This window comes from Fusarium oxysporum, chromosome II, assembly GCF_013085055.1.
Source record: "Fusarium oxysporum Fo47 chromosome II, complete sequence".
NCBI classification, from domain to species: domain Eukaryota; kingdom Fungi; phylum Ascomycota; class Sordariomycetes; order Hypocreales; family Nectriaceae; genus Fusarium; species Fusarium oxysporum.
The window spans coordinates 4,838,137-4,865,847 of NC_072841.1; the positions used below are offsets into that span (position 1 = coordinate 4,838,137).

Genomic DNA, 27,711 nt, shown 5'->3' on the forward strand with positions numbered 1-27,711 from the left:
CGGGACCGCGGGGCATATGGGAAAGTCGGCACGTACACAGCCACTTTGTGCAAGTTGTAGCTGTTGAACAGTCTTGTCGATTGGAGCCAAGTCTTGGCTGCTGAGGTCTCGACTCTTGACCTTGACACTCTGACAGTGGGCTCCGCTTGTCTTGTCTATCAAGTGCGGAAACTCCTACGGGCTTTTGTAGGAATTCCTTGGCCAGGCTGATGATGTATTGAGCCTCGGTTCAACATGGCCAAGAACACCATGTCATCGTCTGGTCAGCTCGTAAACCCAACAGATATTGTTTCGACGAAGGGGAATCCTTCAGTGACAGCTCCAACGCCCAGTGAGTTCACACCTGGTCTTGGCAAACCTTGCAGGGCCTAGACTCATCAATCTACATTCTGTCCCTGAGCTCACCGACCCTGCAATAGTGGTCTCTCCTCCAAGGAGATTGGTCTCAAGTTTGCCCTTGATCACCTTAAATCGTCAACATCGCAGCTTAATCGGCTATGAGGAGCCGAGAGGCTGGCTTGGCGGTCGGCTGGACCGAAAGACCGTGGCGCAGCAGCTGCGAGCCCAGCAATGCGTTGAAAATTATGGGGCGCCTAGTCCTCTGGGCATCCCGCAATCAGAGACAGAGCTCCCCGTAGCTCCCTGTAAGACTCGGGTCTTATTCAGTCAAGGGAGGTTAGGGCGGAAAACTCGACAAGTGTATCCACCAGCTTCTGCCTGTGAGCAACGTTTCACAGCTAACTTGTAGTTTGAGTCTTGCGTGATGTTGTCAGGTCGCTGTGAATTGCTGTAATTGTAGAGAGCTTCACGGAACTCTGGGTGTGTTAAGCTTTGGAGCTCCTCTCGAAAAAGACCAACAAAGTCAGCAGGTCCGATTGAGCTATGCACGAAGTCGTGATAGGGTTGCCATGGTTCAATATGTTTAAACATGACTGGCGCTAGCGTTCCTTGACATCGGCTGGATCTGCACCGTCAGGACATGGATCTTTCGCCAAGAAGTCAGTGCTTGGCCATCAACGCGCGTCCTGCTTGGCGAGTCAAACGGTACCTACATCAAGAAGAGCTCAAGTCTCATATGGGCTGGCTTTCGCCGCCATCATTGACGTAGCTTAGACTTTGGATCGGCATCCAGATGAACTGTATTTGCCAATATGACAGGAGGAAAGGTGAGTTCTGATCCTCATCTTGCTGGTGTTTGTCGCCAGCCGGGTTCGTCCTGTTTTGCAGTGTACTCTGTCTGACACATTCCTCTGCAGAAGGAGGGCTCGACCAATCCATCAGCTGTCCGGATTCGTGACAACCAACGACGGTCCCGTGCACGACACAAGGAGTATGTCGAAGGTTTGCAAAAGAAGCTTCAAGACTATGAGCGCCGAGGTGTTGAAGCGACGTTGGAGATGCAACAAGCAGCTCGCAGTGTTGCTGTCGAAAACTCACGCCTAAAAATCCTGCTGGGGTACCACGGCATCACTAATGAGGACGTTGAAAAGTTCTTGCAGAGCTTTCCAGACCAACCCGCTTCAGAAGCCGCAAAGGCAACGATTTCACAGTCGACATCTGGTCAACCACTTCTCGCCGCAGCACCCAAGATCCCTCTCCAACCCCTATCAAGAGGACACTCAGCAGAACCCCCGAGGTCAACGTTACCGCCTCCCCATATCGCACCAGAGAAGACGAGTACTCGAGATGTGGTGGACGCCGTCGTAGGGATCAAGAGAGACTCTCGTAAAGCTGGTCTTCCCAGCGGACCAACGCTTCCTTTACCAGTGGAGCAGCGGCAACCGCTGTTGCAACCTCGACCTCAACCGCCCATTCTGCCAGCATTGCCAGCTCTCGTCCTCGGTCAGGGTAGGCCAGACCCCAATTCCCTCGATAAACTCTCAGTTCTTGCGACAGCGAGCGTACATCAAGAACCTGACAAAAACAAGCACCACCGTACGCATTCAAATGCCGATAGCCTTCGTGTACCGAGCCCGTCAATACTGGGGCAAAGTTCGCCAGCGTCGTCACATACAACCCCTAGTCGAATAAGTTCGACATCTCCGTGAAGCCAGAAGGACGGATACAGCTGGAATACGGCACAACGAGTATCCGTGCCAACGTACATATTTGACAACACAGTCCATCGAGGGAATATGGTTGAGGAGTCTGGCGGCGAATTCGTAAAAAGAGATACCAAGAAGCGGAAAGAGAACGGAGTTTTTGAAGGTGTTGAGCTGATTGAATGGTACCATAAAAGGTAGCTTTGCCTTTGTCTCGTTGTACGTATGGCCAGGCACTACCCGGCACAAGCGCAGGCTAACGAGCTTCTTGACACCAGCCTCCATGTCCAGAGAGGATGCACCAGGTTGATGTCAATGGTGCTCAATCTAGGATCAGAACCGAAAACAGAAAGGAATGGAAGCAATGCTGCCATCAAGCAGACGTTGACACCGAATACTTGCATTGGGAGAGTTTCGATACATGATTAACGATAGAAGTCGCTGGCGAGATACAAAAGATACCGAGTTTTGGAGTTGGGATAGATTAGAATTGGTTTCAGGTTGCCGTTGTCGAGAAAGCGATACCAAGGGTATGAATCGAATCCGGGGGAGGCTGTGCATCTTGGCGATTCAAGTTGAAATCTTGTCTGGCATGGCAAACTCTGGGCGTGAGATGCTCGGATATAAGTAGGGCTGTCTCTAGTCGCTCAGATGGGAGGCCGCCAGGTGGAGATATAAGCTTGCAAGGGCGGAAGACTCCAAGAAGGCGGGGAACATGGTTTAGCCGCGCGAGTTGGAGGGCGTCTCTCGAAGGTCGTTGGAGGAAGGATTCTCAACATCTTGGTGCGTTGAGACGAACACGAGACAGAAGCAACAATTAGCCACAACGAATAAACGTCGAACCAACAGCACCTTCTTGCTCCAAGTGTAAACCTCATCACCGTGAACGGCTTGTTTAGGGGAGGCAACAAAAGTCAGAACCTCGATCAGACTTGGGTAAGATATCATAAACTTAGGGGACCCTTTGAGGAGTTTATTTTCCTAATCAAGAGATGCCAGAATAAACTCCTCAAGAGTCGCCTAGTTAAATGATATCTTACCTGAGGCTAGTCTCGCAGGAGAAACCCCTTTCAGAGAAGTTCTCTTCTCGGCCACTGATGTTGGAGTCCTCCCAAGCCGAGAGAACCGGGATCCAGTTGTTGATCCACACCGGCGTCATATTGACCCATAGAACTGCAAGGTTGTTGGAGGTTTGGAAATGAGATTAGATAGGAAGGGATTGATAATCTCTCGGCCGAGTGGGATATGGTAGAATTTGCAGTGGTTTGCTCTGGTTGTTGGGTGGGTGTGTGGTTTCCGCGGAATTGTCGAGGTTGGCAGGGCGAAGCTGCAGGTGAGCTAAAGGGGCGTTGCCTGGTGCGCTCTGTGCTGAGGTGAAAGCTTGGCAAGAATTGGTGTAGCAGATCCAAGGTGAAGAAGGCCTGCGAGAAGATTGAGGAGGAGGAATGAGTTGAAGAAGAGAAGTCGAGCAGAGAGCGCAGTCAAACAGGAGAAAGGACGCTCAGAGCAGGAAGTTGGCACGCGACCGCGTTCCTGCCACGATAGGGGCCAACCTGGAAACGTCGAATGACAGAGTCTCTCTTGAGCGAACAAGAGATACCTTAAAACTGAAAAGAGAGGAATACAATTGGAGAAGAAGGAAGCCAGGTAGAAAAGTCGGTGATATGTGGTCTTGAATGAGCCGCACTTGCAAACATCAAATTCATGACGTCGGGAAGCATACCAATCGGCACACGCCGGTGACAGTCACCGTAGCTTCAGGCCATCCCAGGGACCGGAAAGTGGGTGCCTAACCCTGTAAGCCACCGTAACGATCGTCATCATCTCATGCGTCGACAAGGGGGTCAAGACTCCGTGGGTGAGATTTTGGTGCATGATTGGTGGACTCGCTTGGTTCAAATAAGCTTAATCGTCTCAAGGTGTGGCTTCGGGTTATCATCCGGGCAAGGTTGAAAGTTTCTTGGCCTTATTTCTTTGAAAGGTTGGTTGGAGATGAGGAGAAGCTGGGAGGGCTTTGTGCAGTTGTGTCATTGTTCAATTGGGCTGAAGGGGGTGGTTTGTTCGTGTAAGTCAAAGTTCAATAAAAGTACAAGCACTCGCCTGGATGTCCAACGTTGTCGTACAGTCATGAAGTTGAATCAAGGTATACAAAGTTCAAAAGACCAACGAACCAAACGCTTTCGAAATCTCACTCGCAACGGTTTCGCGGGAGGGTTCGAAGTTTAAATGTTGCCGAGGGCTAAGATGGCCGCGCGGCCTCGCCAACAAGTTGGTCCCATAATTGGTGGTGGCAGTGCACCCAACCTATCCCATCCAACGTCACTCATCCGCGGAAGCTTTACTTGCAGTAGAAAGGCACTGAAAAAAAGCAATGAGATATGTTTCAAAGAAAAGTCACGATTGGATCGCCAATTGCACGGCTGTGCTTGGTGGCGGTGCAGCTGTGGTTGGGGTGATTTGAGATATGAGGTTATTGTCGAACCTAGAAACACCAAGCAAAGTGACCAAAGTGAGTGTACATGAACAGAAAGACTGAGCCTTTTTGTTCAATTCTCCATGGTCCTTGGTATTACTTAATCAGGGGCAGTACAATCATAATCATCATCTCGTAGTAAGTTCTTTCCTCGAGACAGCACCCAAAGCAATCTCCATCTTCCTGCCTCACCAGGGTAACTTGGCTTTCCTTCAACACTGACTTCACAGAGAAGACTTCCAAACAAACGACATTCTCTCTTCCATCCATCTTACACCGAAACGCATCAATAAATCCCCATCACTTGATATCAAAGCACATCGATTTTCTACCCCGTTACCATAACCATGAGCGTACCTTGGCGGCTTGACGACCTTGTCACATGGGTCATTGACACTAGCCCGGACAAACGCCTCAGCTTTGCTCATATCCAGGGGCCTCCAGCTTCAGCCAAGGCAATCAAAATACCAATGGAAATCATCGAATCGCCTCGAATTCGGGATGACCACCCTACCTTTATTGTTCAGGTCCTTCCCGACTTCAAGAGAAATGCAGTGATCCGAGGTCAAAACCCTTGGTCACCGAACCTTGAACTCGAGCCAGGCCAACCTATGCTGAAGGTTGAGACATACCTCGAATCAGTAGATCATCTCAAGTCTAGCTACCGGGAAAGGAAATAGGAGTCATCACCCGACGCGATTTCAGACCGAATACTCTTTATCATCGATGCTGACCCTGACTATTCGGCGGAATATGCCCTAGCATTGGCTGCCATCACGACATTCGCCGCATCAAGAACAACTGCTGACAGTGGCTTGCATATAAAGGTGGCAACTATATCGTGGGAATGCATCCACCAAGTCACGAGAGAGCTGTTTGAGAGCTACAACGGGAGTATTTTCGAATTCTCGCTCCGAAGATCTGACCCCGAGCCAACAGAGCCTGTGATTCTCAAGATCATGCCCTCAGATCTGCTTAAGTATGCTACAGTGTCGCCTACTAATGACTCTGGGCCTCTATGCCTACGCTTTCGGGACGCAATGCATGATGCCGAAGACCTGGATGATTGGAACACCATGCCATCACAATGGGATCCTTGGATCAGAACATCCAACACAAAAGGGAACTGTAGTTCCATTCCGACAAGTTTAGAACAGCCCGGAGCCAAAATACAAATGCTTCATATGGATGCAAACTCGAGAATAGCAGAACTCTTGCCCTCCTGCCACTCTGTCAGCATTCTTGCGAGCCCTACGGTCCGTCGAGTCATCTTCGATCGCCGCTCTCATCAGTTGTTGCAAACCTTTCTGTGGGTCTCAGCGTCGGAAGAACTTCAGCAGTTTTCATGGCGTTCCCGGGTGGAGAGTTATTATTATCCCGATGTTCTGTGCCTCGATCACTTCAAGCGGCATCGCGCGATAGAACGTCGAATGAAAATCCGAAATGAACACGCCGAAGGGTTCATGGCTGCCCTTTTAGAGTTTACTGAGTGGCCTCCAGGCATTTGGGAATTGATGAGAATTACTCAAAAGAAGGACGATGTTTTCAATCATGGTCGTGATCGCTTGCTCTTCCAAGGAATTACGAATAGTGAGCAAGGGCAACTCCAATTACCACACAGACCAATCACCCGCGAGGCATTCTATGCTCTTTTGCCAGAGGTCAATTACGACTGGCGTCTCGCCCACTTCCTCAGCATGCATTCGAGCCCCTTCATCACCATGATAAAAGCACATCTTGCCCCGATGTTAGCAGCGGGAAATGGACCCCTGGAACTGCTCCATGTCCGGAGATTTGACTCAAGAACTAAGACAGCGATGCAAGAGTGTTTAAACCAATGCTCCCTAGTATGCGGCGCCGGAGCCTGGGTACGTCGTAGCACTCTATGGGCAGCCAAAGGCCTAGCGGGCACGATTGATGAACAACCGTGCCCTGACGCCACTACCCCTATGGCCGGTGATAGCATTCGAGTTCTTACAGTTGCTTCTGCATGGTTGTCGGGATTCAATCTAGTCCTCAACAGAGTCTTACGCGAGAACAATGTGGAAGTAGATGAATTAGCCACCATCCAGGAATCTGTGAATGAACAAGCTTACAACCAGATATCCCGAGACCTGCTGCAAGCATATTCACACCAAGTGGCTTTTGTATCCAAAAAGAAATTGAAAGAGGGGGAGTTACCGAAGCTGTACGACTTTTTCACAAAGAGACCTTTCAAACCCAACCTAAATCTTGCGGTGATCGATTGGGACTATCTTTTCGGTCAAGAAAACAAAGTATTTGGTGTTTATACGCATTTGAAGCGTTTGAGTGACGGAGGGACTACTGTTTGCAACTGGACTTGGATTCCAGCTGGAGTATGGAGAGAAGTCAGAGAAGAAATGGAAAAGGTTCGGGAGAAGAAGCAGACTAAGAAGGAGAATAACAACGATGAGTATTGGCAAAATAAATTTTAGAATAACCAGGCCCACGGGGGAAAAATGAGGTATTCATCGATTATCACGAAGCTATAGAACAGAGACGATCTTAATATAACTTCAGTGCTCTTTGCTCATCATCAAGTTTCGTTGTGGTGGAACGTACAATTTATTGTCAAGGTCACCCTTGAACTTGAGGTCATTCCCAAGTTCAAGACGCCATAGATAGTGAGGCGTGAACTAGATGTAGAAGCCACACGGGCGTCTCCAAAGATGCACAGAGGCGTGTGGTCTTGTGATTTGATAGAAAGTGCACTGATTTCGCTTGGAGAGGCCACATAACAAGATCTACGAAGCACCGGTAGTATCTAGAAGGGCTTGTCCTTTCCCAAGGGTCCTTGGGCTCCTGAACTTGGTATGTGTTCACGAGAACAGCCCATGAAACTTGGGTGACAGCAAAGAACTGCTGCTATTGTGAGCTCATTGTCCTCTTCCACACATCCGGGTCAGACGTCATGAATCGTATTTCACGCTTTCTATTGTTGCTGCAGAGAGATTTGCTGGGCGGCTGCGTGCCAGTTGCGAGCTCTAGTACGGGGCTTTTGTGGGAGATTCACCAAGCTCCTGAACAGTAGAGCGTGTTCCCCTACTTCAACTAGATCGCCGCACAACCTCCTTTCTCTTTTCTACACGCCTAATGCTCGGAAAGAACGAAAACAGCGGGAAAAAACTCAATAAGTACTTCTTCACAAACCCCATCACTTCTTTTTACAGCCTTCAAAATGCCTCATCCCCGGATCCCGGGCTTCGCTGCTCTTAAACGGGCCAACAAACTTAACGACCGGGGGGCCCGACCGGAGATACAGGAGAAAGGCATTAGCCTGGTTGAAAGCCTGAGCCTTCGAGGCGTTACCACAGACAAGACATCTGGCTTGAGAATTGTCAACAATTCTCCTGGAGGTGGACGCCAGGAGAACGTTGTGGCCAAGGTTCCCGGCCTGGAGGGCACCTATGCTGCCGTAATCGACAACCAAGACAGCCTCCTGGAGGCATACAGGATGATGACTCGGGGACGACTGAGTGTGATATTTGCTGTGCCCCTGAACGGCTCGGGGGCCAGCATGACCACCGCGGAAATCCCCTGGAGTGTGCTTAAAGCCTCAGAGGAAGCTGCCCCTTCACAGACGGAGGAGAAGGAGAAAGACGACGAAGAGGACTCTGCGACAATTGTTGCAGATGACGAGACAGTCATTGGCGGCGACGAGAGCACCGGAAAGGTTGCGAAGAAGGCAAAAAACGAGGCCTCTCCCCAGACAACTACCGCCAACCATGACAACCAGCCAGAGAACGACGCGGATGTTCCCTATCCAGACTTGGCTGGTCTAGTTATCTGAGAGTAAGGTCAGTGCAGCCCTGAGCGAGAAGCGGAACAGTTACTGACATTCTACAGGGCATGAACGCTGAGTGTGCACACCAGCGCACGCAGATCCAGTGTTCAATACGAACAGTAAGCGCCCTCGAACCTCCAAATGCTACGCTTGATACTGACTGTTGAGTTTCCAAGGACCCTGAGATCGAGACGATAGCAGGATAAACCGCCGCATTGGGTTGCCGCGAGTGCCCTTCCTTGATTATAGACAGGAGTTAGGAACTGAATGCACATCCCCTTTTGCGCTCAAACCGTAGCACGTATGCCGTCGTCGAGTCCGACTTTCCCTTTGTGATGTTCATTTACTGTCACCCAAATTTCGAGGCAAGAGTGAGTAGCGCCCTCTGTGACCCAAGTAGCAACAGTATCCATCTCCCCCTCCACGAAAACATCAACCAAACATCATTCTTTTCTTCACACATCATCACATCAACAAGCTTACGCATCCCGTCGAAAATAATACATTCGTTACCAAAACACAACTACCATCAAAGTCATGTCCTTTAACTCATTCTTTTGCTGCCGCTGCTTCAGAAGAAGCCGTGTCAGGATCAACAGCCCAAGCGAGCAGCCAGAGGATTTGGAGCGCGGCGAGCCTCAGCAAGAGAACGACTTACAAAACAATGAGATCCCGGAAGATGACGACCAGCATGGTGAGCCTCAGCAGGAGAGCGATTTGCAACATAATGATGCTAGGCAACCAGATATTCAGCACAGCGACACCGAGCAAGACGTCCCTCAGCAAGACAGCGATCCGAAACCACATATCGACGCTCTGTCTCAATTCCCTCGATACGATGACGATTAGTACTACGACGATTATCGGGATGAGGTTCTGAAGGCCAACAATACTCATACCAACGGGGCCCAGAATGGCATGGATTTACAACGAGACAGCGGCACTCAGCAAGATCCGGGGCACAATAGCGTCCATCAAGAAGGCAATTTCCCATACAACGACGATCACCAAGGCCACATTCGAGAAGAAGACAGCATTGAGTCCGAAAACGATCTGCTGTCAGATAGCGACGACACGAGTCAGAAAACGATATGCAGAACAATGACATTCAGCATAGAGGTGCTCAACACGACGAGACTCAGTACGACGAAACTCAACTCTATGGCAGAGCCCGTGACCTGCCGCCGCCACCTCTATCAAATAAGGAATGGCTATATAGTGTTTGTATTCACCGATTTCATGAGGGCAAGGCATCCTTTGGCTGTGTAGTTGGTATAGTGCCTGAAGTGTGTATCTGAGAGTGTTATTTTGAGTTGATAGAACCTGTGATAAGGTTGGAGGTTAAAAGAGGCTTCAGTCCCAACCCACAAAGGTAAAGAACACAAATTAACACATATGGGCAATATACTCCTTGCCCTCCCTGGTGTTGATAGACCAGACAGCTGATGCTTACCTCGACACGTTTTGGCGTACTTAATTATGAGAAGACCCTGGATCCTCTCAAGTTTCTCTCATTCTACTGAAGAGACTGCAAGTAGATGGTGCTCTCAGATGCAGTATATCCATCGCCATCCGTCTTCAGCCCCGCCAATTCATAAATCAGTATCAGCCTTGCGAGAAGAGCACTCCCCATTAGTCTAATCACAATTATCGCAGAGTCTCTCACACTAATAAAGACCAAACTCGACAGGATAAGCGTTCCGAAGAGTGCTTGAAGACAATCACCTACGTATAAAGCTGAAGCAAGAGTGAGGAACCAGCCCGTGTGTCGTCTGTTAGCTTTGACGCGAAGCTTTGGCTGCCATGGTGTTGGTGTAAGTTCGGACCAAAGTCTTCCTCGATCTTCCCATGCACTTTTCGTCTCGACGGCTATTTTTAATCGTGCGGCGATGTATCCAAAGAAATGAATGGCTAGAGCTGAAGCGGTCCAGATAGCGGGGAGGAAGTCTTCGGCTGGGGCGAATGTACATACTGCTTGGAGGCAGAGTTGGTATGTGAGATATGCATTGTTTGCGACTGATGCAGCGGCGATGATGTACTCGGCCAACGACACAATCCCCTTCGCTCCAACAAAGCGCGGTACACCAAAAGAAGTTGAAGATTCGGTGTCCATCTTGGTGATAAAGTCATCGTAATCCGTCGCCGTAAGCGGCCTGACTCCAGAACTACACATCGCCAACACCACCGCTAATCCCGGTCTTCGATACGCCAATATCGCTGTATCGAGATACGAGGCGCTGAGTAACTGAAGCACTGATGGCGCGAGACCAAGAATGACGGCAGCCGATGCGAGTTCAGCTTTTCTGAATTCTGGCATGGTGTTGAGGATGCAGTCGATGACACCATAGCCTGGACGAAGGGCGGGACTTGATATGTTGAGGTATGCTTCTATTTCGGAGGAGCAGTTGTATTTGAGCTGGTCTTTGAGAAGAGGCTCCCATGCTGGGAAGAATTCTCGGAATTGTTTGTTTGAGCGTCGGAGGGCTGTTGCGGGCGGGATGAAGGAGAGGATGATCACTGTAGAAATAATGAGGTTCAAGTTGCCAAGCTTTGCTAATTGGTGGGCCATTTTGATTGAGCTAAGGATGATAGCTTGATCAAAGCTAAGAGTGACGCATATGGGAATAACAACAAGGCTGCCTGAACAGGGAACACCCTCACTTTATGCCTGTTCCATCCATGCTGTAAACCCCCAACTGTTCAGCTTCAGCCTCAAATCCTCCATATTTCAAAGCATCAATAGTAAGCAAACCAATTTCATTATTCCCGGTTAAAAATAGACAGGCCGTCTTCAGCCGCCAGCCTTGTTCAGGTTCTGCAGTCATGATAGGTAGGTCGGTGGCCTCAATCTGACCGATGTGACTGTCATGCATATCACATGCAGGATGTGAGACATGGGGATGGAAACGGGGTTATTTTTAGGAACGCTGAAGGAGGATCATTTGTGCTGACATGCGAATATCCTAACCATTCCTCAGGGAGCAAGAAGCTTAGGATGTCTATCATGAATGATAGAAGGATAAATGGAGACTTGAAAAGCCTTTAGTAGTCATTTTTATCATTGAAGGGAAAAAGTCCCAATGCTCGCCGCCTCTGGCCATCCAGAAGTTTGGTGTTGCAAACTTTAGTGTCGAAGATATCTCTTGAGTCTTCGGACAGTAATACACCAATGAACTGATTACTAAACAAACATGTATCTCGAATGACGGCTTGTTCTGCCTTTGACTGGGCGAACAGGATTTGATCCGGTGAGGGGTCACCATGTTCTATGGCCATCACAGATCTGTGGCTTGTCAATATGAAAAATAGCACTATTCGGATAGTTTGATCGGTTAAAACAATGTCATAGAGACCAAAGGCTTAACGATAGAGTTTCAGCTAGGATGTTCGGCATAGCAAGGACACTATAGTCCTTTAATACAAAAGTCATATAAAGGCTCTGTTTCTTCCTTGTGAGATACGAATGTCAAGACCTGTGTCCGAATGAATGAGTCAAAATATCAAAAAGATCCAAAACCCTTCGATTCCAAAGTCACATAACACTAGTATTTCAATCCCATCGATAGCATGATGTCTCGAAATATTCTCATCACCGGTGCAGCGGGACACATGTTCGTCTCCCAATCTTCCTTCGCAAACAACTAACAAAACCAAAGACGAGGTTCCATCGTTGCGAATCTTTTATCCAAGCACCCTGAGACCACTAAACAACAAGTCTTTGCCGCCGTCAGAACAGATGAGCAGGCCAAAGCTCTTTCAACCCTTGGCATTAACGTCCTCAAACTCGATTTATCAGATGAACAGGCCGTTGTCAACGAAATATCCTCTCAGAAAGGTAACAACCTGCTACAGAATAAGAAACCTATACTGATGGTCTCTAGTTGGTGTCATTGTACACGCTGCTGATAGCACCAATCCCGAGCTAGCTTTACCTTTGATAAAAGCTCTGGAAAAACAAAAGGAGTCAGCTGGGAAGCCAACGTATTTTATCCATGTAGGTTCTTCAGTCGATCCAAGTATGACTTCTGACATCAGAAGACCTCAGGACTGAGTGCATTCTACGCAAACTCAGGCTGGCCACGCATCGTCAACAAAGATACAGATGCGGTATTCGAGACGGAGAAGGAGTTTGCAGACTCATATCCCATTCGAAAGGTAAGTCAGCTGGTAATAGAGCATGCACAAGCCCAAGGTGTTACACCATTCGTTATTGTACCTTCTATCGTCTGTAAGCGAAATCATTCCTTTGCCTTGATTGATATTAATCAGCGAACAAGATGGAAGAGGAACTGGCTCGTAAAATCAACTCTCCGTCGTGGTACCAGGCCTGACACAAGCGAGCCTTCAAACTTGTAAAAGTCTACAAATTCGATGAGAATATTGTAAGCTCCTGTAACAAGCTTTAAACTTCGAATGCTGACAAGTTATAGTCATTACAAACTATTCACATCAGTGATCTAACCGCCTTGTACTATCGAATCATACATGCTGCTCTCAAAAATGAAGACATACCAAGCGGAAAAGAAGGATATAATTTTGCAGTTGCTCGTGAGATGGATATGCGGGAGTTCCAAGATCATCTCGCCGCAGCTATGAAAGCTCGAGGACTTGTGTCAAGCGATAAGCCCGAGGTTTATCCTAGTGATGAGTTCGCCGCAGAAGCTATTGATGTACCGGTTGAGTTTCTGAGTGCTCTTTACAAATCTGGGTAAGTCATTCCTTTGTTTGTTGAAGGGAGTCCTGACTATATACAGAGGTAATTTCACAGCGACACGACCACAGAGTATTGGTTGGAAACCTGAGTGGGATAAAGAGCGTTTCTTGAAGAATGTAGATGTTGAGATTGAGGATGTTATTGAGTTGGGAAAGGCAAAGAGTAGTCTGATTGATTCTCTGTTTGCTGCTGTTGGGAGGCCACGATGATGCATTGTTCAGCAGTAAAAGCATATTCAACATATTAGTGTCATTAGTAACCCTTATCAAACATATTTATTGATTGTTGATTTGATTCAAGACATCTGGACGTCCTTTCACATCACAAAGATCTTGGGCTGCGGCAGCAGGACAGTCCATCGCTCATCAGGCTTCCGTGCCCATATCTTGCGCAGGGTACCCAATCCCATCGTGAGATTCTTGAATTTACTTCTTGCATAGTTATCCAAAAAGAAATTAGAAAAGAACTCCTTGTGCTCAGCAAGGCGACAATCAGAAGCCGCAACAAAGCATGCCCATATTAAAACCTGCTTGCCTGGCGCGTTCTCTGGGAAGGCCTCAAACGTGTCGATGAAGCGTTGTACGCGGCGAATGGACTCAACCACGCGCCTCGCCCTTACTTGCGGCGTCACTGGAGTATGGCTGTCGAACGCAACTTGGTTCAGGTATATCTCGCAGGCCTGGCGCACGAGGCCCGGCACCAGTTCTAGAGACTTGGAGTGCTGTGGGTTGTTTTGCACGCAGTGATTCAGACACTCAAACATCTTGTCAACTTCGGCCTCGGAAGAAATGATGTTGATGCCGGCGTCTTCGCTCAGCAGTGGTGCCGCATATACTTTGAGCCTGGATCGACGCCTCGTTAGCCCCTTGATCTAGAAGATTCGATGTTGCAGTCGACAGTGCCATCTTACTTGCGAATTTGGCGGACCAAGAATTCGGCAATCCCTCCAGATCCAAGCCCCATATCCCCGCCAATGGCATCAATCGCAGACTGCAGCATATTAAAGAGAATAGGAAAGTCTGAAGAGCCGTTAACCATGACGGCGGTTAGAAGCAACAGTATTGTCAAGAGAATCGAGTGTTGATCAGCCCTGTCGCAATCGCCAAGCTGACTGCGCTTTTGCAAGCCCTGAATGGCACGAGCATAGTGATCCTGTTCAGGTCGATCTGTCGCAGGTTGGTCGTGCGGTGCTTGGGGCCCGTGGAAGAGTGAGACTGCGAGGACAGCGTCCATGACGAGTTCGTCACGGTCGGCCATGGGAAGCACGAAACGGCGCCAGCCATTGTGAGGGCCGTCACAAGCAATCATTTCGCCGGCGATGTTTTCCGAGACTGCGGTCATGCCAATTAGCCTTCCAACCACTCATGTTTCTAATGATGCGAACAGGAGCCTCACAGTGGAGCAAGAGACGTCTCTTCCATGCTGGGACGTGGTCTGGATGAGGTGGTGGAAGAATCAGTGCACCATTAGGCGTACACGATCCATCGCCAAAGGGAGGAAAGATGTTTCCAGTATCGAACAAGTTGGCTGGGTAACTTTCCATGTCGGGAGAGGAAAACGCATCGTATCCATCGGATGAATCCCACAATATCGGGAGGTCATAGCAGACCTGGAGTGCTCTGTCAGAAGCCTGAAATGGGTCTGCTTGGTCAATATGCACTAATTGCAGTGGAGAAAACGGCGAGGTCTCTTGAGGAGTGGTGGCTGTTTTCTGCTCAGCGAGACTATTGCCGAGATTCTGTTCAGGTAATTCCTGGGGTCTGTAGATGCTGGACCTTGCATTCTTCTTCATGCTTAGGGTTCCATGTCAGCAAAGCAAACCCATCTACGAACACACGGTGCAGGGCTGTTACTGAGGATAGGCTTCTTCCATGGTCTTGCCGATGCAATGACCTCTAGAAGCGACACCGCTGGAGAAGCGATGTCGAACACCGAGGCCACTGCACTTGAGGCCCTTGGTGATGCACTTTCGGCATTCGGGAACGCCCCTGTCGCAGTTGAGGCGACGCTGAGAGCACTCGTAACATCCTTGGAGCGGGGTTAGCCTTGACTCTGCATTGGCTGTTGACGTCTGCTTGACTGACCTTTGACTTTCGCGCGATAGGGTCTCTTGGGCATGCCTTAAGTCTGGCGGCGCAGTGGCCTCCACTCCAATGTGTTTGACGGTCTCACTAAGACTAGTGGGCAGGGTATTGACAGAGGCAAAACGTATGTTCCCAAGATAGTACGACGCTGAAATAGGATTGTCGAAAGGAGAATGTGAAATGAGACACAGGTGACAATTTATAGTGCACCCCGCATGCTAGCCCAGTATTACTCCAGGTCGCCCACCACCCTGGTCCAGACCCAGTCTTCCCCGCAATGGCATGGATGGCTCTGTCATGACAGCGCCTTTCACTTAGACATCCCCGATAACGAACGATTCCATCATTGTTTATTGATGGTAGAGCTCCTCGATCACGTTGTCGTTGCTCAACAAATGACTTCAGTTAGATAAAGCAATGTCATTATCTCTCAATTCAACCACAATATTAAATCATCTAGTCCAACATGCCATGAATCTAGAGTCGCGCCTTAATCTCCACTGGTTCTCCTGTCTCCAAGGAGATTCTCAGCTGCCTAATCCTATCATCGGTGGCAAAGAAGGACCTGGGGAACTCCTTGTCCGGCTTCTCCCCGAGGATGAGCCCAGCAACCATCTGCGACGTGAGGAAAGCCTTGATCATACCCGTAGCGTGGTATCCCCCACAAACCCACTGATGACTGCGACCCAGGAAAGGCAACCGACCGGCAAAAGGTATTCCGTCTTGAGAGAAGGCCAAGATGCCAGCCCAGGCATGGGAGACCTTGGTCGCGGCATCTGCATCTGGGGTGGCCAGCGCTTCGTGAGCAAAGCCTCGTAGATGCGACATTGGGCTCAGATCCGTCTCGCTGTCGTCCCCTACTGCCCTGCGACCCGTGTTGGCCCGTCCGACGATAGCACGACCATCCTTGCGCTGGATAAGGTAGTCGTAATCCTTAACGCCATATCGCAGCCAAATTGAATAATCGCTTCCAAGACCCAAGGGCGATTTCCCGTTCGCGGTCGGTGCGTACGATAACACATTGCCTCGAACGGGGGAAATGAAGGGCTGGAGCTCGGGCAGCAATCGACCAAGCCAGGCGTTTGTTGCGTGCACAACGCGCCTGGCTCGGATATCACCTCGTGCGGTCTTGACTGTCGCGTATGCATCCTCTGTTTGGTCAATGATGCATGTAACAGGCGTATGTGTCTGCACATTGATCTTGTCCTGGTCGATGAGGGGGCCAAGAACCCCCGTGATCCACTTGTATGGCCACATTGAAGCTGCGGGAATGGCGATGGCGCCTACAGCACGAGAGGATAGTTTCAGGACATCCTGAAGATACGACTGGTCTGAGTAGACTGTGTGTTTTTCAGCCAGGTGAGGTGCGTGGGCGCGCATATCATTTAGGCCAGCAACCGCTTTCTCAAAGTCCTTCTGGTCATAGTAGGCCTCGATGCCCTGCGTGAGGACTAGATCGCAGTCGATGCCATCTTCGTGGATGGCATCAGCCATGGATTCCAGATGTGCATGTTCAAAGGTGGAAATACGCACTGCCTCCTCAATGCCAAAAGAGTGCTTCCGCTCTTCCCACATGGCAAATGTCATGGTCTTGCAGTGACCGCCGTTGCGACCTGTGGCGCCGGAGCAGAGAGACCTAGCATCGACGAGGACAATGCGAATGTCTGGTTGCTTCTTCAGCAAGGTGCGGACCAAGCCCATGCCTGTGAGGCCAGCACCGATAATAACCACGTCGACGATATCCGATGGCCATTCTGACTGATGGTTGGCGCGTGGGTGTGGTTGAGAATGCCAGAAAGGGGTAGTGCCATTTGGCGATGGATAGCCAGGGTCAACAACGCCCGGTTGATAGATGCCTTCCAAAGCTCCAGACATTGCTGTATCAATCGAATACTGGTCTTGCTGCGGCACTCTTCTGGTTTGTGGATGAAGAACAGGCAAAAAAGAACAAGAGAGATAAGGACCTACTCGACAAAACGCCAGCCACTATGATCGTCGCGTGATCCATGGCTGGTATTCTTTCTTCTTATCGCCAAAGGCTCAGAGTACTCATTTTGCCTGCCTGCCTGGTCGATTATCGGTTGTTCTATGCAATTCCGATCCAGACTCCATGATCCAGCGTTCACCATGCATATACTAACTAGGTTGGGGAAAGGTGGTAAGGGTTCTCAGTGCGGAGAAGCTTACTCCAAACTGCTCTCATCCACCGCTTGTCCTAAAGGGACTGCCAAGATGAGACCAGCAGCCAGTCAAAAGTAATTGGTTTGTACCCACTTCGATTATACCCTAAAGGGGCAGCTTGAATGAATACCATTTGCGAGTCGAGGTTCTGATGCTAAGGTAACCATTCTCGAGACATTACGTTTTCCAATGACGACTTCCTGACTGACTGGAGGGTCGGCACTTTTCTCCCAAACAGGTTATCGTTTTGCAGAATTCCTTCAGGGAGTCAAGCTCACACGTACCTTGTCCATTACCCCGTGAATAAAATGCGCCGAGACCTGGCCATTCATAAGCTTGACGCTCTAGTACCGTACCACTGATCGCAGGCTTCTACCACTCCCCAGACTGGTCTCAAACCACTGAACAAACAAATACATACACCCCAGATTCTAGCACAATGTCTCTCAAGAAGACTGCCGAAGGCCATGAGTATGAGGTCGGTGATGGCATCTCTCACGGCTTGCCATGCGATGGAGCCATCACCCCAGCAAGCAACATGGCCCAGGGAGCATCAAAGACGTTCGACGCCATCATCATCGGTGCTGGGTTCGCTGGTCTTACAGCTGCCCGTGATCTTACTTTGGCAGGCAAGCCCCTTGGGAAAGAAAGATCTCCCCCAGACCATGGTGCTAATATTCTACGACAGGTTGTCAGGTCCTTCTACTCGAAGGGCGGGACCGCATCGGAGGCAGAACATGGACATCAAACGTCGATGGCCATCTCTACGAAATGGGAGGAACCTGGATTCACTGGGAACAGCCCCACGTCTATCGCGAGATGGCTCGCTACAATCTCCATCGCGATTTCGTAGTCACCAGTGATGCGACAGATCAGCCACGTTCCGTTTCGGTAGATGATGATGGAGAGCTGCACCAGCTGACGCTCGAAACCTTTGTAAGTTTGGCTCCAAATATCCAAAGGCTTAGCTTACAAGTATCAAGGACCGTCTATCTAACGAGGCCTTCGAAGTCTACTGCAACGTTGACGGTGAACAAGGCAAAGCGACGATCCCGTTTCCTCACGATTCACTGCGCAACACTGATGCTAGACGATACGAATCTCTGGCTGTCGCGGACAGACTGGAACAAGTACGCGGTTCGCTCACCAAGGTCCAGATATGCATTCTCAAAGGGCTGATTGAGGGAATCGTCGGCCACCAAGATTTCGCCAACGTTGGTTTCTTTGACGTGCTCCGATGGTGGGCTTTGAGCGGCTACACCACTGCTGGCTTGTACGACTTCACAGAGGTGTACAAGATCAAGCAAGGCCAGACACATTTTTCGCTGCAGTTCTTCAAAGAATGTCTAGCGTCTCAGAGACTCTCTTACGTCTTCAAGGCACGCGTCGCCTCGGTTTCTGACAAGAACGGCTCCGTGACCGCAACGCTCAGCGATGGTCGCCAGTTTCGCGGCCATCGACTCATCTCAACGCTGCCGCTCAACGTCCTTCGAGAGGTCAAGTTCGACCCTCCTCTTAGCACGGCTAGAGACGAAGCAGCACGGATTGGTCAGGTTCACAACGGAGCCAAGATTCACTTCAAGATCGGCGCGTCGGAAACTCGACCCCTGTCTACTCTGCGCTATTCCAAGTCGAGGATTGTGAGCACTCTGGGTGACGGCCGCACCGAAAGCAATGGCTGCCGACACATGGTTGCCTTTGGAAGAAACGATGCTTCGCTAAGCACGGTAGATGATGCTAGGTCATTCTACAGCGAAGCACGAGAGGCTTTCCCTAACATGCCTGTTGAAAAAGTGGTAAGTTCAGATGTTTGCCCTTATCTCTGAGGAGGCTTTCGACCCTCCTTTCTCGTTGCGCAAGTATCGCTAACCATTCATCCCAGCTATGGCACGATTGGAGTCGGGACGAGTTTGCCAAAGGTGGCTGGTGCATGTATCGTCCTGACTTTGCCTTCCGATACCTCGAAGCCTTGAGGAAGAGAGAGGGCAACGTGTTATTCGCCAATGCTGATTGGGCGCTTGGATGGCGCGGCTTCATTGATGGAGCTATTGAGGAGGGAACCAGAGTAGCATTCGAGGTGAAGAACGAGCTGGCTGCCTCTCTCGTCACCAAGGCCCATTTGTAACTTGGATAGACTTGACTCCCTAGTCAATGATCGTGTATTTAATTTATAGTTTTACTACTGGAAATGTGAATTGTTGGCAGTTCTAAAGACAATTATCACTGCAAGGGCTATATTTTCATGTCTAACATTGTGAGCTATATGTGGTATTTGTAGTTGACACATATGCCTGAGAGCTTACCATCATCACCAAGAACTTGGTGTTCTTGTCAACTATCTCTACTCAATGGTGTCCATCTGGCTAGCTCCCTGGCCATCGCTATAGATATTTCTTATTCATCTGAGATAACATAATGGTGCCGGCCTCTGAACATCCAGTCAACAATGATGAAGACTACCAAACCCGCAAAGATCACAACAGCCCAATTCATGTCAACTGCAGTTTCAGTCAGTATCATGCGAAAGAAACAGGTAGTTGTGGCGCCTACCAAGGTTATTGGCCGTAATTGGCACGTAAAGGGGGAAACTGTATCGGATATCAGTAAACTTATCTAAAGTGATTTGCGCGAAGCGTGCACTCACAACAATATGATGATGACAAGCGATGACCAGCAAACAGCAGCAACATTAACAATATAGCCAAATGAATTAAGCTTGAATTGACGGTCGGTGGGGAGCGCACTGCGGCCCCGAATAAGGAGCTTTTGAACACGTTAGTTCAGAGCGCAAATACCCCTTTAGAATGCTCAACAAGTCTTACCATCAAGATCGGGATCAGATAACCGAACTGAATGGCGACTCCTCCCAAGCTGACGATGATTTGAAAAGCATAATCACTCCCGAAAAGTACAAGACCTGATGATAATCAATATTTGACGCAGACGGCCAATCGAAAAATAGGTACATACCAATTGTCAGCTCCGCGGTGATGATGAACAGTAGTGCGTTGAGTGGAGTGTGAACCGATTGATTGACCTTGGCAAAGAAATTGGACAAGGGCAAAGCATGATCACCTGCCATGCCCCATGCTAACCGGGATCCAGCTGTGTTGATGCCGACGGTGATGAGGAAACTATCAGCAAGTTATGGTCAGTGACAGAGCGGCTTTTCATGGCTTGCGGTTGATCACTTACTTGAGTAGGACTATGACTACAATGACGAGCGCACTACCCCCTGCAGAACTGTCCAGAACATCGACAAACCAGTTCAAGAAGGGAAAGCTAGGAGTTATATTAGCTGATAAGCCCGAAGTGTTGGGACCAAATCCATACTCAGACTCCATGTACGCCTCCCAGTTTCCACTGCAGAAAGCCATGACGAGAGCGCCCATCAAGGAAGTGATGCCACTAAAGACCATAGAATAAACCATGGCCCGCTATTTTTCAGATTTCATTAGAGTGAGAATCTCAAGGTGGGCTGTGATCTCACCGGTGCGCTTTTCGGGGCATCTCGCATCTCTTCAGCAATATGCAAAATACCGTCTGTTCCATACAGCGCATAGATAGGCGTGTAGAAGCTCATTACACCTACCCACGCAGAGACGTGGTATCCGGAATTGTTGACGAACTCGGTGAAGACGAAGCGGGCCGTTTGTTTGGGAGCCAGTGCGAGGAACGAGACAGCCCATGCGAGACCACCGCCCAGGGTGATGACGCCTCCGAGGACAGCAATGGCGGGGAGGTGTCTCTGAGAGAAACAAAAGGCAAGGGAAAGGATAGTCAGGGCCATGTAGATGAGGTACGTATTCCAGCTCTATCCATCGCCATCGTCAGGTACTGAATCGGTATGCGAAAGAGGGCACTTACCGCTGCGTGAAAGCCGGGATGGTGCAGTTCGATGATGGCCGCAGTGATCTGTGCACTGTTCATGGCGCAGCCAGCTGCCGTGGCGATTTCTCCAAGGAGAACAACCCATCCAACCAAGTATGACAGGAAACGTCGGATGCTGGCGTCGATGTGTTAGAGGGGCTTTTCGGGGAAACAAGGAAACCGAACCTTTTGGGTGCCAGGTATTTGGTAAAAGCTCTGATAAGGGAGGGTCAGATTTCAGTGAGAGAAAAAGGTTCTGCGGCAACTTACTGCTGACCACCTGCGTATGGCCATACGGAGCACAGCTCGGCCAATGAACTCATCATCAGACATTGTCCAAAAGTAACGATGATTCTGGAATCATAGAGTGTGAATCAGCATAAACCACTAGATGGCTCCCAGAGGTCTTACGTCGAGTATATCAGCATCATCGGACCGCCTACGTCAAACACAGTTGAATAAAGAACGACGTTGCAGGTCCAGCTTGCCATCATCAGAACCTGATACGCGCTAGCTAATAGGTACACCCAAAGGTCAATATATGCTATCAAAAGAAGTTCGGGGGCTCTGTACGTACCTGTCCATGTGTTATATACACGACGAAGCGTTTCATGGGATTCATTATGCTGGCTTTTGGGAACATCGCCTTCATGGTGCGAGTAGTCCATCTCTTTGGCGTCTGCAGACATGGCTTCAAACTGAGGAGGGAGGAATAGCAGAATGGTTAGAGAATTCCAAGGATCGAGGCAAGAAATATGGCTTCTCATTCTCTTATCTACTCTCTAGCCTGGTTTGGGGGCTCCCCGCATGGTACGGGAGTTCAGGATCTGTGGGAAACAAGGGGCAAATCTGGTGCAAATCTGCGGGCGGAGATCTAAACCCCTTGAGGTAAAAGTTTCCAGGAATGCAAGTGATGCTAGTAGTTCGTTGCAAGTGGGTGTATGGTCCTCATTTGAACATGTCTTTCCGGGCTAGTTTGTTGCGGCAGTTGGGCCAGGCCTCAATGTCGAAGCTGCGTATGCTTGGAGTAGATAACAAGATAAATGACCAGTGACTAACGCAACGGATTTGCCTTTACTTTTAAACTTCACGTTACCATCAGCAGTGTGAGACGACCTTTACTTTGGTGAGACTGAAAGATTCAATCCGCAATCATGACTCTCCAAGTATAAACATAATGATACATCCACCATATTTAGCCTGAGCCACTTCAGAAACACTGATTTCAAGACGTATTGGCATCCTTCTGTCTCTGAGATTTGAAATCAACATGCTGAACTTGAAAGGTCCACGTCGGCGAACTACTACTAATATTATCATGCGACTAAAGTGTTAGGTCGCTGCTGATCAAATAGAGGGATTCTAGTCTTATCAAGCTACTAGGCCAAAAAGGGATAGTCGAATGAGCACTTGTTTCTCCCCACTTACTAACAGCAAGAGTCCGGAGTATGTCTCAAACCACTACCTAGCGTGACAACGCGAATCTGAGTTTCCACCTGGGGTAAAAGATTCCCTTGATAGGTATAAAAATAATATTATGATAGAGGAGAGAGAGTAAAGTCCGTTCACAGCCGCTAATGTAACAAGTTGCCTCCCCGCTTCAAGTCCCATACACATCTGTATAACAGGTTCTGCTCGTAACCCCCACCCCCGTTAACCTCCCTTATTACTTAGTATATTAGACAGCCCATCTTTCTTTGCCTCTCCAAGAATATGGGTTGGCTGGAACGTATGAGCGATCAGGTTACTTAAGTCATAGTAAGATGCGACTCGAGCTCTTTTTCTGTCCACTCCCACAGCTGATCGCGAAGTTTACTGCTCTTGCTGAGGAACGAGCCTTTCCCCTGAACACCGACGGGAAAGTAGAAAACACCAGACTTGGCATCGGGACTAGTTGCTGCCCACAGATGATTCAGCGTCCCTTCTTCAATGCTAACGGTAACGAACTTCATAGCAACCTTGAACAACGCGGCCATCAAAAAGTTATAATTCTTGACCACGGGACCGCTGAGGTTTGTTGCAATGACACCCGGATGAATACTTATAACCTTGAGCTCGGGATTATGATTTGCCAGTGCCTGGGCGTAGTGCACGGCTGCTAGCTTGGACTGGCCGTAACGAGTCCATGTTGAGAACTTGGGCAACGTGGTCTTTAGTTCATCGAATAGATAGGAGTTTTTGGGTGCCATGTTCTCAAGTTCAGAGCTGAGAAAGATAACTCGCGCGTCGGTAGATATGGCGGCGGTTGCTTTGAGGGTTGGTAGGAGTAGCGTTGTGAGGAGCGCGGGACCGAGATGGTTTGTCCCAAATTGGATCTCATATCCATCCTCCGTCAGACCTTCTGGCACTGCCATGATCCCAGCATTATTGATCAGGATGTCCAATCTATCAGACATGGATCTGAATGTAGAAGCTGCCGCCTTGATGCTCGCAAAAGAGCCTAGATCAAGCTGGAGAAAAGTAATAGGTCCGGCATTAGGATTCTTCTTGCGGAGTGTCTTGATAGCTTCGTTGGCCTTTTCTTCCGATCTGGCTGCTAGGTATATGTGTTTGGGCTTGTGCTTCGACAACTGAAAGATAAATTCAAAACCTAACCCGGTGTTCCCTCCTGTGACTAATATCACCTTGCCCGAGAGGTCAGGAATATCTTTGTCTGGGCTAAAGGATACGCCTTTTGTCATGGTTGAGATCCGTAGCTCACGTTTGTAAGAGAAATATTAAATCAAGTATCATAAGCCACTTTTACTAAAGGGAATTCACTTATTTCCTCACTTAGCTCACTGGCATTTATACTAAACATTGGGAGAATATTACTTAGGTATAGTAATGTTTGTAGTTTAAGTTTAAACATGTGGGTCAGTAAGTGACATCTAGTTCCATTTCTATTCGACAGTCAGGCCTAAACGAAACCAACGCTAGAGCTGCTTCGAGCTAGCCATCCGGTCTCATCATATACGGACGTATACACAAGCGCGAACTCCTTCGCGCGCGGCTTGGTTAATGCACCGGTACCGACATGAGCCCACGCGTCTGTTCTCTTAGAGCTGCGCAGGGTGCAAGTGCCGGTTGCATCTAAGGAGAAAACACATTAGAGCCTCGCACATCGGAAAATAAAGAAAAGTGCGAGGGAGACCGAAAAACTATGATGCCATGCCTATATACGAATATCATACCCATTGTCACGGCCTTACAAGCTATTGTTAAAAGTCCGTTGCTTAGCAATCCGATGACTCTAATTTATTCTTTAGAAGCAATGTCGATGAAGCGTGTTTACTACAAGTATAAAGAACCATTCTCATGTCTTCTCTACCAGGCTTCCCCTTACAGCACCATTAAACATCAACAATCAGCAATTACCAAGTTACCTATCATTAAGAAAACATACACCAAGAGCATATCTTTTGCCAACTCACAACCCTTAAGCATTTTAAGATCCCGACAGAACCAGAACGCAATGTCTCAGAATCGTGGAGCCGTCAACCCTGCAGCCCGGGCACCCCTCGAGGTCAGGACCCTCGACACACCTACCCCAGGACCCGGTGATATCCTCGTCAAAAACGAGCTTATCGCCATCAACCCAGTCGAGGTCAGCATCACCAAGAACGATCTATTCAAATCCAAGTACCCCTGTGTAATCGGCACGTCGTTCGGTGGTGAGGTCATCGCTGTTGGCGAGGGTGTCTCCGACTTCAAGGTTGGAGACAAAGTCGCCGTCTATGCCAGCCCAACCGATGGCGACAAATATGCTGCCTACCAGGCCTATGCGTTGGCAAAGGTGGACACGACCATTCTCGTCCCAGAGGGCGTTGATCTGGCTGTCCCTGTGAGCATGAACGGGAACCTGACAACAGTCGTCGGCATGATCAGCGCCACAGCCGGAGTGCCCAAGCCAGACATCGAGAGCGAAGTAGCCTCTACTGGCAAGAAGATCCTCATCTACGGAGGGACTTCTAACCTGGGTAGCTTGGCTGTACAGTATGTTCGCCGGGCAGGCTACAGCGTGGTCACCACCACCTCGCCCAAACACAAGGCCTTTGTTGAAGCTCTCGGCGCCGATAAGATCATCGATCACAGCCAGGATCGCGACACCCTTGTTAAGGCCTTCATTGCCGAGGGGCCATACGATATCGTCGTCGATACTATCTCCTATCCCAACACTGTCAGCATACTTGCGGATGTTCTAGCCGCCCAAGGCGGTGGTACAGTCTACGCTACCATGCCCCCCTTTGGCCCGGAGACACTGCCCCAAGGTGTGGTCCGTCATTTTACTTCATGGCCATTTGTGCTGTATAAGGAGGGCAATGAGCACTTCATCAGATGGGCTTTTCAAGAGTTCTTTGCTAAAGGCATTGCAAGTGGCAAGCTCGTGCCGACGCAGATTGAAAGGGTTAGTGGCGGGTTCGAGGCGGTTAACTCTGCTTTGGATATCCTGGGAAAGGGTGTCAGCAACTCCAAGGTTGTTGTTGAGCTTGAGAAGTAAGAAGAGGTGGATTATTAGAAGATTCTAGTAGGCTAGATATAGTTATAGATGACATACGAAATAGACTAGTGTTGCAGATAAGGATTTTATTCAACCTAAAGTAAAGCAAATAATTATAGTTAAACTCTATATCCTTGATTTGAAACAAACAACAGTCATGGTTTTTGCTAACCAATCACCCTCCCTTGAAGCTTGACAGAGTAGTATCCAAGTTCCGCTCCTCAGGCTAATTTTGACGGGATGAGTCCATAGTCGACGTCGGAGGGCAGAGGGTTAATTGGGGTAAGGAGTATAGCGACAGACGCTGGGTCAGTCCAGCTCTAAGCTCATCAAGAAGCTCTTCGCTGTCACGTTACAAGAATGGTCTGGAGCTGGAAGAGAAATTTGGAAGTTAGTATCAGGACGATATAAAGTAAATTCTGCCTCGGTTTACATGAAGCATGGAAGATAGTCGCTTGGTCCAAGGCTGGCGGTTGTTATGGCATTGGACTTGAATACGTTGTTTTTTAAAGCATGGGGTTTGAAGTATAGAGAGATGCTAGCATGTCTCGACTGAGCTTAGACTGGCAGCGCTTTAAATAGAATAGACATAAGCTCCAACAAATACGTAGAGAAGAAAGGTAAACGGACGAACAAGGCGGTAATGGTGATCCAAGATCTCGATATGACCCTGAGACACCATATCACGCTACCACTTTCTAATGCCTGCAGCATCCCTATATAGATCAAAAAGGAAATTCTCAACTTCTATGCTCCGAACCTCCGAAAGTTACTTAATTCAACTCAGCTATGATCCAATCGTTCTTATCCTTGTATACGAGACGGTTATTCTAGAATACGCGGCTTCACTTCTATTGCTGGGGAAATTAAAAACTCGAGTCGTGATTGGTGGAGTTTTTGACTAGGTCAGTCGGTAGTCGGCACTCGATGGGGCTATAACTTACCAGATATGATCATATCGTCCGAATAGGAGTTTCAGGTCAAACACGCAGCCAATCTCCGAAGCACGGATACTTTTGGGGGAAACATTATAAAGAAGCCGCCAAGGCTCTGTCTACTCTTCACTTCATCTCTAGTCCATTCATTCAGCCCTACAGTTTCAGTTTCACATTACATTCCTTTCACCATGAAGTTCTTCACTGCTTTCTCTGCCCTTTTGGCTGTCGCTTCAGCTACGCCTACTACTCCTTCCAAGACCCTTGATAAACGAGCTACCACCTGGTGTGATGCTTTCGGGTCCCTTCAAACCGAAGGATACACCGTTTACCACAACAACTGGGGTAGCGGCCAGGCTACTTCCGGTTCTCAGTGCACTACCTTCAACTCTGTCAAGAGCAAGTCCTTCTCATGGTCTACTAAGTGGAGCTGGGCCGGTGGAAACATCCACGTCAAGAGCTACTCCAACGTCGCTCTCGAGAACATCAACAAGAAGGTCTCAGCCATCAAGTCCATCCCCACAAAGTGGACATGGCGCTACACCGGAACCAACATGGTTTCCGATGTATCCTACGATCTGTGGCTTGCTCCCTCCGTCGGTGCTGCTAACAAGTACGAGATTATGATCTGGGTTGGAAGCTATGGTGGTGCTGGCCCTATCTCCGACTCTGGATCTACTCCCCTTGCGACGCTCACCATCAACGGCGCTCAGTGGAAGCTCTTCCGTGGACCTAATGGCGATACTACTGTTTACTCTTTCGTTGCTACCAAGAACCAGGGCAACTTCGAGGGCGATCTTCTTCCTTTCCTTACGTACCTTACCAAGAGCCAGGGTGTTCCTAGCAGCTATGTTGCCACTAGCTTCCAGGCCGGTACTGAGCCTTTCGTCGGTAAGTAGTATCTTGTGTCTCTATTAGAACGTGTTCTAAAGCTAACTTTTTAGGTTCCAACTGTGTCTTCGCTACCTCTGCCTACAGCCTCTCTGTCAACTAAACTGCCTGCAGTGCAGATTAGCCGGCTAGTCTTTTCTTGTACCATAGATATTCCCATTGTATATAACCTGAAATCTGTCTGTCATAATTCAATATCTCTGAGAGAAAGAGCTTGGATTCAATCTGTCTAAACT

General features: G+C 49.0%; 13 protein-coding genes across 13 annotated transcripts; 8 read left to right on the forward strand and 5 right to left on the reverse strand.

Moving 5' to 3' along the window:
• Positions 1-1,041: 1,041 nt before the first annotated feature.
• FOBCDRAFT_18858 (uncharacterized protein) lies at positions 1,042-2,226 on the forward strand. Its single transcript, XM_031174785.3, has 2 exons — positions 1,042-1,166; positions 1,257-2,226. The coding sequence occupies exons 1-2, from the start codon at positions 1,152-1,154 to the stop codon at positions 2,046-2,048; spliced, it is 807 nt and encodes a 268-aa protein (XP_031051570.2). The 5' UTR covers positions 1,042-1,151; the 3' UTR covers positions 2,049-2,226.
• A 2,203-nt stretch (positions 2,227-4,429) lies between these two features.
• On the forward strand, positions 4,430-6,971 carry FOBCDRAFT_248396 (uncharacterized protein; the record flags this gene model as incomplete). The annotated part of the gene is made up of 2 exons (XM_059610837.1): positions 4,430-5,156; positions 5,196-6,971. Exons 1-2 carry the CDS (start codon positions 4,863-4,865, stop codon positions 6,969-6,971), a joined length of 2,070 nt encoding a protein of 689 aa, XP_059464247.1. The 5' UTR covers positions 4,430-4,862.
• A 743-nt stretch (positions 6,972-7,714) lies between these two features.
• FOBCDRAFT_270021 (uncharacterized protein) lies at positions 7,715-8,526 on the forward strand (the record flags this gene model as incomplete). The annotated part of the gene is made up of 3 exons (XM_031174788.3): positions 7,715-8,317; positions 8,383-8,439; positions 8,497-8,526. 3 exons carry the CDS (start codon positions 7,715-7,717, stop codon positions 8,524-8,526), a joined length of 690 nt encoding a protein of 229 aa, XP_031051573.3.
• Positions 8,527-8,857: 331 nt separating this feature from the next.
• On the forward strand, positions 8,858-9,169 carry FOBCDRAFT_270022 (uncharacterized protein; the record flags this gene model as incomplete). Its single annotated transcript, XM_031174789.2, has 1 exon — positions 8,858-9,169. One exon carries the CDS (start codon positions 8,858-8,860, stop codon positions 9,167-9,169), a length of 312 nt encoding a protein of 103 aa, XP_031051574.2.
• Positions 9,170-9,836: 667 nt separating this feature from the next.
• Positions 9,837-10,889, reverse strand: FOBCDRAFT_237313 (uncharacterized protein; the record flags this gene model as incomplete). The annotated part of the gene is made up of 1 exon (XM_031174791.2): positions 9,837-10,889. The coding sequence occupies one exon, from the start codon at positions 10,887-10,889 to the stop codon at positions 9,837-9,839; it is 1,053 nt and encodes a 350-aa protein (XP_031051576.2).
• Positions 10,890-11,890: 1,001 nt separating this feature from the next.
• FOBCDRAFT_270024 (uncharacterized protein) lies at positions 11,891-13,243 on the forward strand (the record flags this gene model as incomplete). The annotated part of the gene is made up of 6 exons (XM_054703491.1): positions 11,891-11,931; positions 11,977-12,155; positions 12,202-12,314; positions 12,359-12,475; positions 12,751-13,028; positions 13,075-13,243. The coding sequence occupies 6 exons, from the start codon at positions 11,891-11,893 to the stop codon at positions 13,241-13,243; spliced, it is 897 nt and encodes a 298-aa protein (XP_054559466.1).
• A 107-nt stretch (positions 13,244-13,350) lies between these two features.
• On the reverse strand, positions 13,351-15,152 carry FOBCDRAFT_289206 (uncharacterized protein; the record flags this gene model as incomplete). Its single annotated transcript, XM_059611738.1, has 4 exons — positions 13,351-13,876; positions 13,945-14,385; positions 14,888-15,062; positions 15,104-15,152. The coding sequence occupies 4 exons, from the start codon at positions 15,150-15,152 to the stop codon at positions 13,351-13,353; spliced, it is 1,191 nt and encodes a 396-aa protein (XP_059464248.1).
• Positions 15,153-15,595: 443 nt separating this feature from the next.
• FOBCDRAFT_257723 (FAD dependent oxidoreductase) lies at positions 15,596-16,993 on the reverse strand (the record flags this gene model as incomplete). The annotated part of the gene is made up of 1 exon (XM_031174794.2): positions 15,596-16,993. One exon carries the CDS (start codon positions 16,991-16,993, stop codon positions 15,596-15,598), a length of 1,398 nt encoding a protein of 465 aa, XP_031051579.2.
• Positions 16,994-17,738: 745 nt separating this feature from the next.
• FOBCDRAFT_270027 (uncharacterized protein) lies at positions 17,739-19,424 on the forward strand (the record flags this gene model as incomplete). The annotated part of the gene is made up of 4 exons (XM_059611438.1): positions 17,739-17,910; positions 17,988-18,235; positions 18,283-19,095; positions 19,182-19,424. 4 exons carry the CDS (start codon positions 17,739-17,741, stop codon positions 19,422-19,424), a joined length of 1,476 nt encoding a protein of 491 aa, XP_059464249.1.
• Positions 19,425-19,693: 269 nt separating this feature from the next.
• Positions 19,694-21,858, reverse strand: FOBCDRAFT_270028 (amino acid/polyamine transporter I; the record flags this gene model as incomplete). The annotated part of the gene is made up of 13 exons (XM_031174797.2): positions 19,694-19,797; positions 19,850-19,887; positions 19,944-20,062; positions 20,122-20,216; positions 20,270-20,433; positions 20,495-20,581; positions 20,633-20,736; positions 20,790-21,113; positions 21,167-21,305; positions 21,356-21,385; positions 21,440-21,523; positions 21,581-21,683; positions 21,747-21,858. The coding sequence occupies 13 exons, from the start codon at positions 21,856-21,858 to the stop codon at positions 19,694-19,696; spliced, it is 1,503 nt and encodes a 500-aa protein (XP_031051582.2).
• Positions 21,859-22,917: 1,059 nt separating this feature from the next.
• FOBCDRAFT_127207 (uncharacterized protein) lies at positions 22,918-23,850 on the reverse strand (the record flags this gene model as incomplete). Its single annotated transcript, XM_031174798.2, has 1 exon — positions 22,918-23,850. One exon carries the CDS (start codon positions 23,848-23,850, stop codon positions 22,918-22,920), a length of 933 nt encoding a protein of 310 aa, XP_031051583.2.
• Positions 23,851-24,623: 773 nt separating this feature from the next.
• FOBCDRAFT_237319 (chaperonin 10-like protein) lies at positions 24,624-25,649 on the forward strand (the record flags this gene model as incomplete). Its single annotated transcript, XM_031174799.3, has 1 exon — positions 24,624-25,649. One exon carries the CDS (start codon positions 24,624-24,626, stop codon positions 25,647-25,649), a length of 1,026 nt encoding a protein of 341 aa, XP_031051584.3.
• A 978-nt stretch (positions 25,650-26,627) lies between these two features.
• FOBCDRAFT_177695 (concanavalin A-like lectin/glucanase domain-containing protein) lies at positions 26,628-27,685 on the forward strand. Its single transcript, XM_031174800.3, has 2 exons — positions 26,628-27,475; positions 27,529-27,685. The coding sequence occupies exons 1-2, from the start codon at positions 26,776-26,778 to the stop codon at positions 27,576-27,578; spliced, it is 750 nt and encodes a 249-aa protein (XP_031051585.2). The 5' UTR covers positions 26,628-26,775; the 3' UTR covers positions 27,579-27,685.
• The last annotated feature ends 26 nt before the right edge of the window (positions 27,686-27,711 follow it).

Coding starts and splice junctions, on each gene's coding strand:
- FOBCDRAFT_177695 (XM_031174800.3), top strand. CDS start 26,776: ATGAAGTTCTTCACTGCTTTCTCTGCCCTTTTGGCTGTCGCTTCAGCT. Junction 27,476..27,528: donor CGGTACTGAGCCTTTCGTCG/GTAAGTAGTATC, acceptor CTAACTTTTTAG/GTTCCAACTGTGTCTTCGCT.